The sequence below is a fragment of the Ammodytes marinus genome (genome assembly GCF_949987685.1).
Source record: "Ammodytes marinus genome assembly, chromosome: 6".
Classification (NCBI taxonomy): domain Eukaryota; kingdom Metazoa; phylum Chordata; class Actinopteri; order Uranoscopiformes; family Ammodytidae; genus Ammodytes; species Ammodytes marinus.
In genome coordinates, this window is record NC_137235.1 from 15983589 (window position 1) to 16000456 (window position 16868).

Here is a 16868-nt window from a genome sequence, read left to right on the forward strand (position 1 = left end):
TGAATCTTTAATTATTAACGTTTTTATTCCGAAGCAATCAGCATCGCTTCCATGCCGACATGTAGGCCTATAACATAGATTTAATTAGGCTGCCGTGAAGGGCATATAAGGTAAGTGTTGCGATACCCCTCGTGCTTATCAATGGCCCCTAATTTGATTTCAGACGAGACGTTGTCATTTCCAGCCTATCGTTTTGCATATCAAATCATGTCATTGCTATCATGCTCTGATGCTATACAGGCTTCACCTCAAGTCAGAATGGCCGGTAGACCATTTGTCGCAGTTAATTACCATCACTGACTGATAAAGCCAAGATTTAAATCCTGCTAAAGAGCATTAGTGCACAAGCAAGGACGGCACTTGCAAACAAGCATGGCACAGGCCCTGGCGAAGAGAATGTAGAGGGGTGAAATGACACATGCGACAAAACACTGGTTAAATATTGGTAGGCTACACTCATTATTTTTCTGCCCATGAGCATGGGGAGATTAATGAAAATGTGTATGCCATGATGGTAAGGAAAAATGTACCAAGAGCTTTCTTGAAGGAGAAACCTCACCTCTGCACTTTTGAGCCAGAAATATGCCATCATCTCATACCAATACACTGTAGAGAAAACGTGAAGAATAGTCATGTTGTTGTTTTTGTTGCTATTTGTGTTGCAGGTACCAAACAGAGAAGAATGACAAGTAACTGAAAATCACAACAACCCAATTAATCCGAAAAAATCTGTTAGGCTACGATGGAGATTGTGGGTAAGTGTGTTCAGTAAACCGACAGACGTAAAGCACTGTTTACAGCCATGCAAGTTCAAGTAACCTTAGTAGAGTTTCCAACTCTGCTTAACCATCAGAGGCTTACAATTAAGGCGTCAGACATTGCTGCTATACATTATAGTCAGACAGGAGTGAGAAGTCACGTGTGCTGGTGGTACAAGAGCAACAGTCTGGTCAGCAGTCAAAACGTTGTGGTTAAGAGTTTACAGGGTCTTAACCCTCTGCCACATACTATTACTACCATGGCGGCATGTGCTCATTAGCTGCTGCTCCAGCAAATAAACAAGGGAAATATGACCTGACACAACAGTGTAGTGTTTGACTTTGCTTTTTAGTGTTACAAAATGGATTTTGCAACACTACATCTTCTCTCATTTGGTGCTATCTCAGTAGATTTGTTTTTACAGTAACTTTTTCAGACCGCCCTCTTGCAAAGGAACAGTTGGCTTAGGTTTCGGCCGTACAAGTCAACCCAAAAGTTGCAGTTTGCCAGAAAGTTGAAATGAGAGGTGTGTGTGACAGCATTTGAAACACTTTATAATTAAGAGAAGTCTCCTGAAACTAAGGTTCAAGGATACATTTTTTAGAGGAACACATTTCCCGTCCGCTCAAACCCCCTAAACCCAGTTTGTTTTTACTACTTATCACATTGTGGATCAGTGCTGACAATAGATCTCATACGGGATTCTGAAGACAGATGTTGCTATTTTAACAAAGTCATTTAGCAATTCTTGAGAAAACACCGTAGTTTTCCCAACGGTAAATTAAGTAATGACATTTCATTGCTTATTATTAAAAGGTCTGGTTTTTGTCAGAGTCACAAAGCAGCTGCTACAACATTTATTTTAAACTAATGCAAGAGCCAAACAGGAGAAGTCGTTGCTTTTGAGTGACACAAATGATATACCATTTCTCTGCAGATGCTCAGCGTGCCTTGGAGGCTGTGGAGAGGCTGCAAGCCAAACTGAGGGAGCGAGGAGAGGCTCCCACACAGGAGAAACTCTCCATGCTAAAGACTGTCCTGCAGAGCCCCCTTTTCCATCACATTCTCAGCTTACAGCAAGCTCAGTGGAAGCCCCCGGCAAAGGTACAGCGCGAGCATGGCTGCGTGGGTGTTTGCTGTGTATTGAATTGGTGGGGAAGAAGCCGCAATCATTTCCCAAAATACTGAATGCAGGAGCTGGATGAGTAATCAGCTTACCTAAGCTTACCACTAAAGCCCTGAGAAGGAGAGGGAGATAGAGAGAGAGAGAGAGAGAGAGAGAGAGAGAAGGGAAAAAAGAAGTGGCTATATATAATATCGAGGAGTTTACAGAAGTCATCTGTATCATTGTCCAAAGTTTTTAGTATTTTTGTGTGTGGTTTGTGTGTGTGTGTAAGTTATGACAACAACAAGGTATTTAACCTGTTTGTCAGTGGTAATCATCATGGCTTTGTAATAAGTGTCCGTTGTGATGCACCGTAATAGGCTAACACTATAAGCGCCACAGATCTACAGACACACAGGCATTATTACATTAACTTTGTGTGGTGCGAGCCAGTTAAGTAGCCAGTTAGCATCTCTGCATTCCAAGAAACATGGCACTGGACTAGGTCAACGGTTTCTGGATCAGGACAGGCACTGACGCAGCTTGTGTTATGTTCAAGTTCCTTTATAAATCCAAAGTGTTTTTATTTTATTTTTTGTAGGCTTTTCTTTCTAGCTTTATTGGACAGAATGGATAGACAGATACTACAAGGTTTCTATACAAAAAATGAATAATATAAGTGCAAATCAAAGGAGTGCGATGGGACGTTTTGTCTTTTATTTGCTGCTGCTATTTCAACAGGTGAAGAATGGAATAGCATACAGATCAGAAGTAAGCCTCTTTGGAAACTTTGCAAACTTTAAAAACGGAAAACCTTTAACACAGACGAGGAACAGCTTTGTGGTTATGTGGCATTGAACAGAAGTGTTTATCTCACATCCTTGTGTCCTTGCTTTCCTATCTTTTCCCCTCTCTGCTGCTCCATTTTAAAACCTATCTTTCTGTACTTCTATTTCTCTTGGCCAACACACATTTACCCTTCCTCCCTCCCTCGCTCGCTGCTCTCCCTCCCACATCTTTCTTCATTGTCTCACCATGCCCTCCTTTCTCAATTTCTTTATCCTTTCCATTTCCCTCAATCACTCTCTCACTCTCTCACCCTATTCCTCTCTGTCTCCATATCGCCGTTTTCAATTAATGTCTCCAACTCTCTATCAATCCCTTTCCCCCCATCTTTTTATCTCCCTCATCCATTTACCTCCCTATCTCTTTCTTCCTTCCCTCTCACGCCTTAATCCTTCCCTTACCCATCTATTATCTCTCTCTGTCCTGCCCAATCCATCTCTTTTTACTTGTATCCTCTCCATACTTGTATCTTGTGTCTACTTCCCAATCTCTCCATGTGTCCTACCCGTCCATCCCTTATTGCTCTATAGCGGTCCTACCAGGTGAAGGGCATTTCCAAGTCTTTGTCCATGAACTGTGGCCCATGCCGGGACATGGGTTTTGGCCTGAAGACTCTGAGCCATAGTGACTCGTACACATGGGCAGTTGAGAACCGAAGGCCCAGCACTGCCAGGTCCTTCCACAAGGACGGCAGCAACTCTTCTCTGGGCTCGCTGGATCTCACCCTCTCAGACATCTACCAAGACAACTGTATTCACACCGAATCACAGGTATGTGTTAAACGAATACTTCACTCATACGGAACTAGCATTCTATCATTATAAAATCGCTATAATTATATAATAAATGAGGTTGTTCTTCCCTCAGTCTTCCCTTGGCCCAGCTGTCCAGTTAATCCTAACCCTACATTATTACTAGTGTGATGTCACACTGGTAAAATGTAGGGTTATTCAGTGACACCATAAAACACTCTTTCTGCCATTTCTCAGGCTAGGATGAACCGATTTCAAACATTTTTGCACATTTATACTACATAGGATGTCAGAGTTCAATACACCTTCATATTCCCATCGGTGAAGTAGGTCTTTAATCATCCAGAGAGAGTATAAGAGTGAAGGGCGAGTGTTACCAAAATCTCATATCATATAGGTCATTTAATATCCTGATAATGATATCACGATATATAGCATATTTCTTTGTAAATTCAATTAATAAATATAGTATATAAAATGGAAAGACCTACAATATCTATTATTACATTTTAGAGTTGTATACTCATAAAAGGCACTTATTTTTTCCTTTTTTTTAAATTGTTTGCAAATTTTTCAAGAATTTCATAAAATAGAAAGTACTAATAGGCTATAACATAAAAAGATTTTAAAAAATAAGGTATTTTCGTCTTGCGAAGACATCAAGAAGAATAGAATGTAGAATGAAGCAATATTGTAGGTCACCTATTGAACTTCATGCTTGTACTGTACATGGTGATGGGATCAAGCTTGTGTGTCGCTACAGTGTGGTATTAACTTCCATACTGCTGGCACTGTGGACCTCTTTTCACAACAGACTGTTGCCGTGTGTGACTCGACAAAATGCACGTGTGGACCACAAGACTGACACGACCCTTTTTATTCAGTATGAATGAAATGGCTTTCCTAGTCCGCATGTTGCTCCATGTTTGTTTATTTCGTCTTGCCCTCGCCCTCTGCATCCCGGTAGTGTGGAGGAAAACAAAGCGTCGTCCAAATGACGAAAAATATTGCTGTGATGAGGGTGATTTGTCAAACAACAAAATAAACGATATATCATAAAATGAAACGATAGACATTTTTATTTCGCCAGACCCACAGCCCTATGAGAGAGTATTTAGGAGTTTAGTAATAGGGAACCAATTATTTTTGATCACTCCATGAAATACCCTTTTTTTTTTTTTTTTTTTCGTTTCAATAGTAAAAATGTAACATAGCACCATTCTAAATGTCAAATCTAACAACTGAGAATATCAGATTACCTTATACAATTTCAAAACCAGCTGGATATTATATTGTCTGAGGGACTTGGCTCATTGTTAAGAGGCTGCTCAGCTTATTCACTGTCATTACAGGTTTGCTTTTTTTTTTACACATGGCCTTTATTTTTTTAGTACTGCACTCCGCCGCGAATCTCCCGCACCATGTCCATGGGGAGAAACCTGTCTGCCATTGCTCATGAGGTACAGTGAGTGTGCATGTGAAGTAGATCTGGTAAATGTGTGTCTGTGGATGTAGATAAGCAAGGGAATCACACACATTGAGCACTTCAACTTGTTAGCCCCCCATACACACACACACACACACACACACACACACACACACACACACACACACACACACACTCACACAGAGTTTAATTACTATGGATTTTCTCTCCCTCTCTCTCCCTCTCCCTACCTCCTTTTTCTTCTTGTAACCTCTGGGACATTAGAGGCGTCATGTAGAGATGATAGAGCTGACCAATGATGGGAAAGGGCTTGGTTTTGGCATCATAGGAGGACGAAGCACAGGAGTCATGGTCAAGACCATCCTTCCTGGGGGAGCTGCTGGAAGGGTAAATCAAACCACCTGCCAATCAATCACATACCCAAACCCTTAATAAACAGTTAGAGAAATAGCTTGACTATTTGTGCAATGTGCTTTTCTTTTTTTTAACTTTCTAGCCAAGAGTTAGATCAGAAGACGGATACCATTGTTATACTTGTGCGTTAAATGGTGCAGGTTACCTCAGTTAAGGGGGAATAGCTAACCTGTATTTTAAACAGTAAACATTTGTTAGCCCCTTCTGAAGTTGTCTTATCAACACATTACATCTGGTTTGTTTAATCAATACAACAATAAAACATGTAGAAAAAGTTTGTTGTTATTACATTGGGTGGTGCTTAAGGGATGACTATTTAGCCTGGCAGTAATGTTCCACACCTGCCTGGCAACCTCACATTGACAAGAAGACTATGCTATGCTATGCTATGCTATGCTATGCTATGCTATGCTATGCTAACTGTCCCCTGGCAGTTACTTCACATTTATCCGACTATAACATGTTGATTGTTTCTAGTAGTAGTAGTGTGCAGAAGCTATTACAACATTTAACAAAAGAACAGTTCACACTGAATGTCTTTGTTGTGATGGGTCTACCAGGATAAGCGCCTGAGTAGTGGAGATCAAATCCTGCGCATCGGAGACACAGAACTGGCAGGCATGAACAGCGAGCAAGTGGCACAGGTAAGGTATCACTTGTAAACATGTAGGTCTTTGTCTATTAGTTATGATGCTTTTTTTAATTTAAAAGACAGCTAAGGCTAACTTAGCTTTCTAAGTCTGGCCCATAGAAATCTTCCCTTACCAGGGTGGAGCAGTTCACAAGAACTTTCCCAAAACAACCATTTCCTAACCCTTGAAGTATTTTCTCTTGTAAAAACAGAGCAATTCAGTTTAAAAACACTTACAACAAGGCATTAATCTCACCATTGTTGCTGGTTTAAGTTTGTTTTCGATTGTGGGATGGGCTCATTGTTGCAACCTGTGGTTGTCGGGGAAACTGCAACTTTTCCTTCCACACTATAAAGTCCATCCCTTTATATTGGTTAAAGTGCCTTTAAATCTTTTGCATCCTCATCATGGTGTAAGTTGGAGGATCACTTTAAATTTAAATACTTCATCACCATGGACAATTAGGCCTACAAAAGCAGGAGTATAGACTATTTAAGCACTCACTGCTAATATTCGGTTACTGAGCATTGACTTGCTTCAAATTGAATATGTTTTATTGTGATTTGTCCTATTGTGTTTTGTTGTCGTGTATTTTATTTTGAAATGTTAAATTTTGTTTTTAATGTGAAGCTTTTATGTGTTATGCTGCTTTCTCGGCCAGGACTCCCTTGAAAACAAGACATTTTAAATCACAGTCCCAACAGCCAATAATAACAGAGAATCGGAGCCTCGCTCTTATTGGTCAAAGTGTACAGCTCATGTTAACTTTGACCAATCAGAAATCACATACCCCAGCTTTAAGGCTTGGTGCACAAAAGTGAGACGAAGAATGACTAATGACAAAAGGCTTTAGTGTGTAATAACAGCATTTGTCAAGTGGTAAAACCAACTGGTTGTTTTGGCATATTACCGTGTGGTTAGCGCACAGCTGCTTCCCCGAGCTTTTCTATGAAACCAGCGGGACTGTTTCCCAGACAGTTGATAATGAGACACTCCCAAACGGCATCTATTTACTTATTGCCTTACCGTCTGTCTAGGGCCTAGGGCAGCTGTCTCTTCACAGTTTTTTATTATCACTTATTAATAAATATGTTCAGGTGCTGCGAAATGCTGGTAGCAGGGTGAAACTTCTCATTGCCAGGGATGTTACCAAGGGCAACCACGCTTCCTCTCCTGTCCTCAGCCAGGCCAGCTCGGACGACAAGGTGTGTGTGTGTGTGTGTGTGTGTGTGTGTGTGTGTGTGTGTGTGTGTGTGTGTGTGTGTGTGTGTGTGTGTGTGTGTGTGCATAAAGAATAATAGCACATGATTAAGGTTTTGTGCAAAATAGTTGAATAATTAGTGACAAATAAATGTAAAGGATTCTCTCAATAGTCCAAACATGTGCATAGTTTTTTTCTATCTGTGCTTCTTTGCAGCTCAGTGTTTTGAGTGATGACTATGAGTTCAGTGTGCAGTTCACCAAAAACAGCCACGGCCTGGGATTCACCATTTGCAGTTACATAGGTGACCTAAACGCAGGTAATAACATTTGCCAACTTTGAACTTTGGGACAAATGAGATAGTTATCAAGTTAAGCTAAATACTGCTTAATTATATGATATTATAATGATGCCTTTTAATATAAACCATTATGGATGCTTCTGTGATGTGAGGTTAGAGCTCCATTTATTTAAACAATCAATGCTGATTCTCCTTTAATTGATATCTCCCTCAGTCTACAGCGCTGGTTTGATAGTGAAGAGCATAGTGAAAGGCAGCACTGTCGATCAAGATGGACGCATCCACATAGGAGACATCATCTTGTCTGTGAGTTAGCACTGAAAACACAACATATGGCTTTTTTTTATTGTTCTCTCTGAAGACAAATACCCCGTTGTCTTAAATATACGCTCTGCTGAATCTCTTTTAGCATCTGGAAATCTGCACATTTTGCAACTTTTAGTCACTCCATACACACACACACACACACACACACCAAATTAGCACCTTTTTTTTAGCTGATGAAAGGGAATTCTTCTTATTTTGCTTTTTTACTCCCATCAATCTCTTGATAGTTTATTTGACCTTTTCATCCTTGCTCTATTTCTGTGTTATTATTTACCTGCATTTGCAATATCTCCATAACATTCATTCAATCCACAAGAAAAACATGCTTCTGTCTCTTTCGGAACCTTTGCTTTCATTCTGTCTCTTGTTCTTAATCACTGCTCCCTTTCCATCTCTTGTCCCATGCTTCAGGTGGATGGGGAGAGCCTGCAGGGCTGCAGTGAGCAGCGTGCATTGGAGGTGCTGAGGAGGACCAGTCCTCTGGTCAGACTGAAGTTGCTGAGGAAGGCTGTCCGTCTGAGTCACATCCTACCCCCAGTTCCTCCCCTGCATCCCCTCCGACACTCCCACAGCTTCCACGAGGGCAATCCCTACAGAGTGGGCCTCAACCAGATTCAAGAGACAGGTGAAATGTCCTAAGAGGTAGACATATTGGCTCAATGGCATCATAGGGAGATTGGTTTTGAAGTAACTGAGCTAAGTGGAGAAAATGTGACGCACTTATGATGATTAAATCATGCAATGCTTCCCAGGAATTTGTACACATAATCTTAAGTACTTTGTGTGTGGATATGTGTGTTTGGTGCCCCAGCATGTGTTCTAAAACATGTTATACCGCGTCTCGTCAGGAATCTGCACGCTGCGTGAAATCTCCCGGCGAGTGGCGTACGCCAACAGACGACCCCAGCGCGATTCCAGGAACGGTAAGCTCCCCCTTTTTCCCATACTGCACTGCAGTCTGGAACTGGATCACGGGCCTTAGTCTGATGTTCTGATTAGGCTCGGGGAATGGCAGTGTCGCAGCCAAGCATGCTCTTTGATGGGATTCTATTTATAGGGTTGTGCAGTCATGTGTTTATCCAAGTCATTCAGCTCATTCCAGATGATTTGTCGCTCGCCTTGCCTGCATACATGGCTTTACTTAGAGGAAGATTCTTGGGCTTGATTAGAGAGCACAGCCAAAATAAGCCCTGATTGCTGCGAGGCTTTAGTAGATGAACGGGGAAACATTAGTTTGCCAAGAAATCATAATATAGGGTGGGAATATGAATGCATGTGTGCCTGCAGTGGGGGCGTGTGTGTGTGTGTGTGTGTGTGTGTGTGTGTGTGTGTGTGTGTGTGTGTGTGTGTGTGCGTGCGTGTCAGAGTGGTTGTGGTAGACATCCTGTTTTGCCACAAGGAGATTTATGTTGTCTTCCCTATATAAAACAGCTGATGTGATGTTTTTCATATAGGATCCTATTCTTCATTGATCGGATCATCTAGGAATTGGAACAATGTGACTGGGAGATGTGTTTGTGTCTCTGTGTGCGCATATGAGAACAAAAGTTTGATCCTCTTTGTGTGTGCGTGCATTTTACAGGTGTGAAACTGACGCCCGCTGAGGAAGAAGACCTGAGGAAGAGGTGGCAGCATGCAGTCGGACCGCGATATGAAGTTATTGTACGTTTCTTTGTAATGAAAATAAGCATTATATGTGACATGCATAGAAAAAAACACAATCTTGAAGGTGCTCCGAGGAACTTTCAGTTTGTGTTAATTCTTCCACCCCTACTGTATATAAAAATTGCATAATTTGCACTGATGGACTCGTTTGCTGTTACGTGTAATATATGATCATCAGAAGTAAAATTTGACCATTTCGGACATTTTTTAAAGTTCCTCGTGGCACCTTTAATATTTGAAATGATTTATCATTTTATCTCCTCTATGTAAATGTTAATACACATTTAAAAAGAAAACTTCCACTTAGTTCACAGTGCAATGCCCACAATAACCCTACACACACTTCTTACCCAGCAAGCTTTGCCTCTCCTCCTGTTTCCCCACCACCCCAACTTCACATTACTCTTTTAGGTGTGTCATCTGGAGCGTTTCAGTGAGACAAGCGGTCTTGGCATCAGCCTGGAGGCCCGGGCGGGACATCACTACCTCTGCTCTGTCTTACCTGAGGGGCCGGTTGGCCAAAGCGGCAACATCTTCGCTGGGGACCAGATATTGGAGGTGAAGGACCGATACCTATAGTTCCTGCAAATTGCTCTCTAACCAACCATTTACTCGTTTGAGATAGACATTTAATCATATAAACTGTTTAAAGCAGAATTGTTATTTTTTTTGCATCATCTATGGAATGTACATGGATGACTAATATAATAAAAAAGCTCCCTCATTAATTATCTTTATTTCATAGCACCGTAGTCTCTGTCGTGTCTAGCAGTGTAGCAATGGCCTCTTAAGTGGTTAGAACAGCTCACCAGTGTAATGCCCAACACCCATTCAAGCTTAATTGATCTGAATAACAATAATTCAGGAATCACATTTCTTTTTACTTAAACCTTGTAGCTTAGAACCTTTGGGTAATCACCACACAATTCCTGTACAGTATACAACTTTTTGCTTTAAGGCAGCCAAAAATAAGAAGGAGGGTGGGAGCATCAGTGCCTCTGTGCTTTTGTGCTTCTATTGTAGGGGGAGAGCTTGCCCTCCTCGCCCTCCACCGGGCAGGTTCAACGCACCAACAAATCACTCATCATGATGAGCAATCTGATGAACTCCGTAGACATTGCAGTAGCTTTACAGTGCAGTAGCTTTGCGTGTAGTATTGCAAACACTGCAAACGGGCTCGTGTCCTTGGTATCTTTGATAGTACAACCGACATCTGTGTCTGAGCCCATCTGTGTTTATCTCCATCAGACGATATTAGCGTGGCAAAACAATGTTCGTACCCATTTTTTAAATTAAATTTTTAAGGTTTGGATACTGTTTTCAGCTATTAATAGTTATTTCCGGGGCTCAATGTACTGTGGACACTAAATTCTCCTTGATACCCAAAAATGAAATATCAGTAAATACTAGGGGTGTGAACGTTTACAAAAATGCCTAACCGTGTACACGACGAATTTTTTTTCGTGTACACGGTTAACCGTGACGTCATTGTCCTCGTGCCCCCGCCGTCTTGTAGGCGCGCGCGCACACACACACACACACACACACACATACGCGTTCGTTCGCCTGTAAACACACAATTGACAGGAACTACGCTCGTTTACACACCTCTTATAATAGGTCCATGGTACACACACACACACACACACACACACACGTTCGCCGTCATAATCGCGCTTCATTCATTTCCTGATTAATATAGCCTATCGCTTTCTACATGTCCACTTTAAATGCATGTTGAATAGGTGTTATAAAGTTCGGGCTACTTACGAGCGTAGTTCACGTCAACCGAGTAACTTTAATATTTAGGTTATCTTTCATCTCTCTTCCGTGGCTGTGAGTCGAGCCCCAGCACGGCGACTCCCCGTGTGTGTGTGCGCCGATACACACACTCACTCACACACACTCGCCGAGGGAGAGACAGATTCTCGGCAGACTAGCTTTTATCCTCCCAAATTAGTTTATTAGTGATGTATAGCCGTCGCACATAATTTGCGATGAGCACTCAGACACACGCAGTCATGGAAACCATGAGTGTCAATCAGAGTAGCTTTGTTTTCCCTGGTATTTTTCAAACGCCAGAAAGCATGACTCAAGCCAATCACTGACGCTAGAAATATTGATTTTTAGAAATACCGTACATTTATTATTTATGTTCCATGCAGGTGAATGGGATCCCTCTGGTCGGAGAGACACATAAGGAGGTGGTCAATATTCTGAAGGAGCTACCGGTGCGTGTTTGCCTGGTGTGCTCTCGCATTGTGCCCCCTGCAATTCCCGACAGCGACGAAGAGGAAGACGACGATGACGTCCGTCTCACCCTCAAAGAGCTGCTGGCCGAGTTCAATGACAAGGTGAAGGTCTACATTGACGAAAAGGATGGATCGAGAGATCACGCATTAGTGTTTTTTTTTAATTCTCTGCCTTAAAGGAATAATTAAATTGTTTTAATGTTTAGCTCTTTTGCCTCACTCTTTTGCCTCAGCTCTAGAAAAAGGGGACAGAAACTTGTAACTTGTAAACATAACCTTTAAAAATATAGAGCGCAACATAACATGGTAAATAAACAAGTCCCAAGAAGCACACAGAAGCGTTTAGTGATGGTGTAAAGTGTACATCTTTTGACCTGCTACCCTTGAACACCAGTGTGCATGCTAAGCTAACCTGGATGAGCAACCGTTAACCAATTCTAAACTAAAAATGCATGCACAGTTACAGGAAATGTTGAACTATTCCTTTAAAGCAGTTTGACTGTATTATAATAGTCACAGATTCCTCTGCATTTGAACATAGGCTTGAATATGCTCTTGTAAATCACTCTTGTAAATTGTCCCAGTTGGACCAGGGCTGTGTCATCCCCCGTCCTACAGCTGAGGACATCACCAAGCGTGGCGTGCCCCACATGTCCCCTCCACTGGCCATGTGGGAGAGAGAGGCTCAGGTGGTGGAGCTGGAGAAAGGCGAGTCGGGACTGGGCTTCAGTATCCTGGACTACCAGGTCAGAGCCATCATGCCCCTGAGCCTTTTTCTCTACTAATAGAACAGACTATGATTAGGCTGCCGCAGTCTAAAAATATAAGTGTGGGGGGTCGGACAGGGTGAAGAAAAATGTGAGGCGTGTGGACTTCTTCTATTCTATATAATTGTGCGCTAAACCATTGAGACTGGATTTGTTATTTGTGTAAAGGAGCAATATGCAGTTTCAGAGGAGGGGGATTTGTATACATTTGCAGAGCCTGCAGTTAGCTTACTAAAAATATTTACTCTTAATGTAATTCTTAGTATTGTATAATTATACCATCATAAATCAAAGCAAAATTATTTTGCGGCACCTGGAACCAAAGGTAAGACTAGAATATGTTTGTAAACAAAACTGTGGTCCCTGCTGCTGTAAACAACAACAGTGAAACAGTACATTTTCATGTAGGTAGACTTCAAACAGTGTTCCAGGGATCCAATTTCCTTTGATGAACGTTTGTATATCCAGTAATGAGAATATACTTTAAAACATCTTCACTCGTCTGATTCAACTAAAATAACATAATGCACCTTTAATTTAGTTTACATTATTTTATTTTGAATCTCAATGTATCTAATTTATTGAAGATTTTAGAACATATATCTTTGGTCAACGCGTCCTCTCCATCCTTATGTCTAACTCTAGGATCCAGAAGACGCCACTAAAACAGTTCTGGTAATCCGGTCCTTGGTGCCTGGAGGTGTAGCGGATCAAGATGGTCAGCTGTTACCGGGTGACCGTCTCATGTTCGTTAATGAAAGCGACTTGGAAGGCTCCAGTCTGGATTATGCTGTGCACGTCCTGAAGTCCACCGGCTACGGCCCTGTCCGCATTGGAGTTGCCAAACCTCTGCCGGTATGTAAAGAGAGACATTTTGGAACATGGGAGTCTCACCCCGAAAGATTGCAACTAATGGACGAAATGAATATGTTGTGTTGTGATATCAGTATGAATAGGGATAAAGTACATTTTCTTGAAACTCAACTTAATTGCTTATGGATAAAATAACCTTTGTGCTTTTGGGTGATCCAGCAAATTAAATACATGAAAAATCTGCTTGTTTATTTAAAAAATATCACATTGCCCAACACTAAGTATGCACATCAGGAATTGCTTTCTGCACTGTTTTAATAAACATTGACTGCAGCATACTAACCCATCACTACAAAAACTAATTCGCAGGGTTTCCTTAAATTCATAGTCAAAATGATATTTCATATTTATAAACTCAATAAAAACGGACATATATTTCCCCAGATATGCGAGACAATTACTGTAAAGTATGTTTTCCTTGTGAGTACAGCATTTCTTCTCCCTTTTGTTGTGGACTGTGGCTTAGTAACAAGGAGCAGGAGAGTCCAGTTACAGGTCGTCTGAATTTTTAATGCAGCTGAGAGATGAACACAATGCATCGACCACAGTACAGATGGAGAGGGAAGGGGAGAGAAGAGGGTGCCTAATTTACAGCCACCTTTTTTAGCCTGTTTATTTCCACTAGAGTTTACCCACTTTTTAGGGCACATAGCCATATATATTATTTAATTTTTTTCAAACTCCTTGATTTCTAGTTTGGAATTTTTGTATTCTCAGTTGGAACTGTGTGGTGGATTGACGCCCATCTTGGAGAGGAGTACGCGGGCCTCCTGCGATGACACTGACAGTCACACTCAGGTCAGCGTGCTAGCTGAGGCAGGGGAGGCTAACAGCAACACTTTCCACACAGAGGACAACAGCATCAGCCAGCCGTATTACACTACAACGGTAGGTCATAATACCACAATATGAACATTAGTAAAAGTGTATGTATAATTGCTGGATAGTTCTTTGTGTATAATCCCTGCTCACATATGGGTTTATATTGTGGTTAGAAAGATAGTAGAACGTTGGTCCACAGGAGAGTAAAGAGCAGTGTTTGTCTTTAACCTTTTGGCTTGATCAAAAGTATGGTTAGGTACTATAAAGCAGCATGGTTTAAATTGTACATTGTAAGTTGTAAACATTTAGAAATAAGTACAACAACCGATTTTATTTTTATTTTTTACAGCACGACCAGTTTTCAGTGTTATGCACAGAACATATTCTGGAAATAAATGCATACCTTTCACATTCCTTGTTGAAATGCACAAGTTTAACATTTTATTTTGTTAACATAAACATTAACGCATTTATATAACCGTGCATAATCATTCAACTGGGAACTTTGTAAAAAGGAGCATTTGCATGATGCTTTGTTCTCAGCAGGAAACATCTTTGCAGTGACAGTTACGCTAACGTAGCAGTGTAATTCTTGCATGTTGGTCACACGGAAAGCATTGCTCATTACCATGCAAACCTGAGATTCTGTGGGTAGCCATTTTAGCTCCTGGAGAGATTACCATGGCAGTGTCTGTTCTCTCTTTTCACGCTGTATAGTGGAAGAGCTTAGAGGCGCTTGTATCAGTATCACTGGGTCAGGTATAGAGAAAGTGCTCAGTGTCAAAGACTTGTTCCTCCATTGTGGCCTTAACTCAATCCTATTGAGGCAGGCTTTTGTACTGGCTTTTGCTTAATTACCAACAATTGCCTCTCAATGAAGAGTGCTTACTGCTTGCACGACATTGGCGCATGGTCTAGCACAAGGACATACAGTATTGTGTCAATGCCTTCCCCCCCCCCCCCCCCCACACACACACAAAGGGACTCAAAGCAGCATGTGTCGGTGTATTCTCATCAAAGAAAGGCTTGTTGCTAAGGTAGCCTCAGAACTTCAGTAATATCTCTGAAGGTTCAAATGCTATCTTGTTCAAGTGCCCTGGAGGGACTAAGGAAGGTGTACCTTTTCTCCATGTTTAACATCTAAGAATTATTCCAAAGGACTTCACCCAGGAGAGTTAATGGTTGTTTGAAATGTTTGTCTGTGTCTCACGAGAAACCTGATTGGTTGAAATAATAGAAGTACAGGACATTGGTGCCACATTATCTCTTGGAGTATGGATTACTTTTCTAGACAGTGTAAGACTTGATCTGTGTAATGTGCAGCAACGACTCTGTTGTGGGCAATGTGCATTTGTCCACCATTATTGCTGCTCCTATGTAGCACTATGTACGTATTTCTCTAACAAACCACCACTTTTGAGTTTTTTGCTGTGCTAGCAACATGGTCGGTCTGTTGCTTGGTCCATCACTTTGTAGTGCCACCATGAGTTTGACATTTGTGGTTCAGAGTGAAATATATCGACAACTATTTGATGCACACTCGTGATAGTAGTACAGATGTTCAGAGACTATAGGATGAAATTGTCATGACTACGACCCTCCAACTTTTCCTCTTGTTACTCAGCTATCCTCAGTTTCTTGCTAATTAGCACATTAGCATGATAGCATGCTAAACTAAGATGGTGAACATGTTAAACATTATACCTGCTAAACATCAACTTATTAGCATTGTCCTTGTAAGCATGTTATCGTGCTGACGTTAGCGTGTATCTTAAAGCACCACCGTGTCTTAAGACATCCTCAAAGAGCCACTAGCATAGCTGTGGCCATCTTACTCTTGCTTTTTGGCGACCACCTTCATGCTAACACTCACCCATTCCCCCTGCTGTCTCTCTTAGGAAAACCAGCTGCGACATCGTTTTGGCGTCATGGAAGAGGACGATAGGCAGCATGCACCACCTCTGCCCCACCGCACCAGCTTCGAGAGGACAATCACTGTTGTCCGGGGCGCGCGTGGCCTTGGTATGTTCTCCGTCTTTCTCATGGTGATGGTGTCTTGGTGTGTGTACGTCGCTGGCATGGCCATGATGACGCTTATTGACTCTGGTGACGACTGCCCTGAAGAGGAGTGGTGAAGTCATGTGCTCCTCATACCTGAGAGCAGATAAATGTGTGTTTGTGTGTGTGTGTGTATGCTTGCGTGTGTGTGTTTGTGTGTATTTGTTTTTTTGTCAGAGAGGTTTAGTTTGGTGGTCAAAGTAATGTGAAATTATGTTAAGAAGTAATATTGAAAACCAATGAGTAGTATTGGAAATGTGTCTAAATATATTTGTTGTTCTGCTACCAGTGTTGAGGGTACGTTGTCTTTACTGCTCCAAGAGCAAGTCCCATGTTAGGCTATTCAAACAAGAAAGGGAAAGCGATACTGCACTTTCATCTATGGGCACTATGCAAAGCATAAGGGAACACATTCATTTGCATTCTGGGAACGTGCTCTAATAAGGCACCACACAACTTATATGTGTGTGTGTTTGTTTGTGTGAAAGTTTGAGATTATGTTAATGCCCAGGTGCAACAAAAAGCAAGGTCACAATTTACAGCCTGTGTGTCACTGCATTTCTTCAAATATTGTAGGTTTTGCTGAGGTATTTAATGTAGCACGGTTTTCTGGATATCACAATGTGAAGAGTTTGCAGATTTTCTAA

The 16868-nt window shown here is 41.5% G+C and overlaps 1 protein-coding gene across 1 annotated transcript in view; it reads left to right on the forward strand.

Moving 5' to 3' along the window:
• Positions 1-742: 742 nt before the first annotated feature.
• LOC307251437 (multiple PDZ domain protein) overlaps positions 743-16868 on the forward strand; it is a gene marked incomplete at both ends in the record, with an annotated part of 39584 nt that continues 23458 nt past the window's right edge. The window contains 18 exons of the mRNA XM_080028808.1: positions 743-755; positions 1697-1863; positions 3253-3480; positions 4854-4922; positions 5174-5296; positions 5884-5967; positions 7053-7160; positions 7373-7475; positions 7672-7763; positions 8196-8409; positions 8633-8707; positions 9367-9446; positions 9861-10007; positions 11615-11803; positions 12286-12447; positions 13114-13323; positions 14059-14229; positions 16062-16185. Coding sequence (XP_079884934.1) covers positions 743-755; positions 1697-1863; positions 3253-3480; positions 4854-4922; positions 5174-5296; positions 5884-5967; positions 7053-7160; positions 7373-7475; positions 7672-7763; positions 8196-8409; positions 8633-8707; positions 9367-9446; positions 9861-10007; positions 11615-11803; positions 12286-12447; positions 13114-13323; positions 14059-14229; positions 16062-16185 — 2359 coding nt within the window. The remainder of the gene's footprint in view (positions 756-1696; positions 1864-3252; positions 3481-4853; positions 4923-5173; positions 5297-5883; positions 5968-7052; positions 7161-7372; positions 7476-7671; positions 7764-8195; positions 8410-8632; positions 8708-9366; positions 9447-9860; positions 10008-11614; positions 11804-12285; positions 12448-13113; positions 13324-14058; positions 14230-16061; positions 16186-16868) is intronic.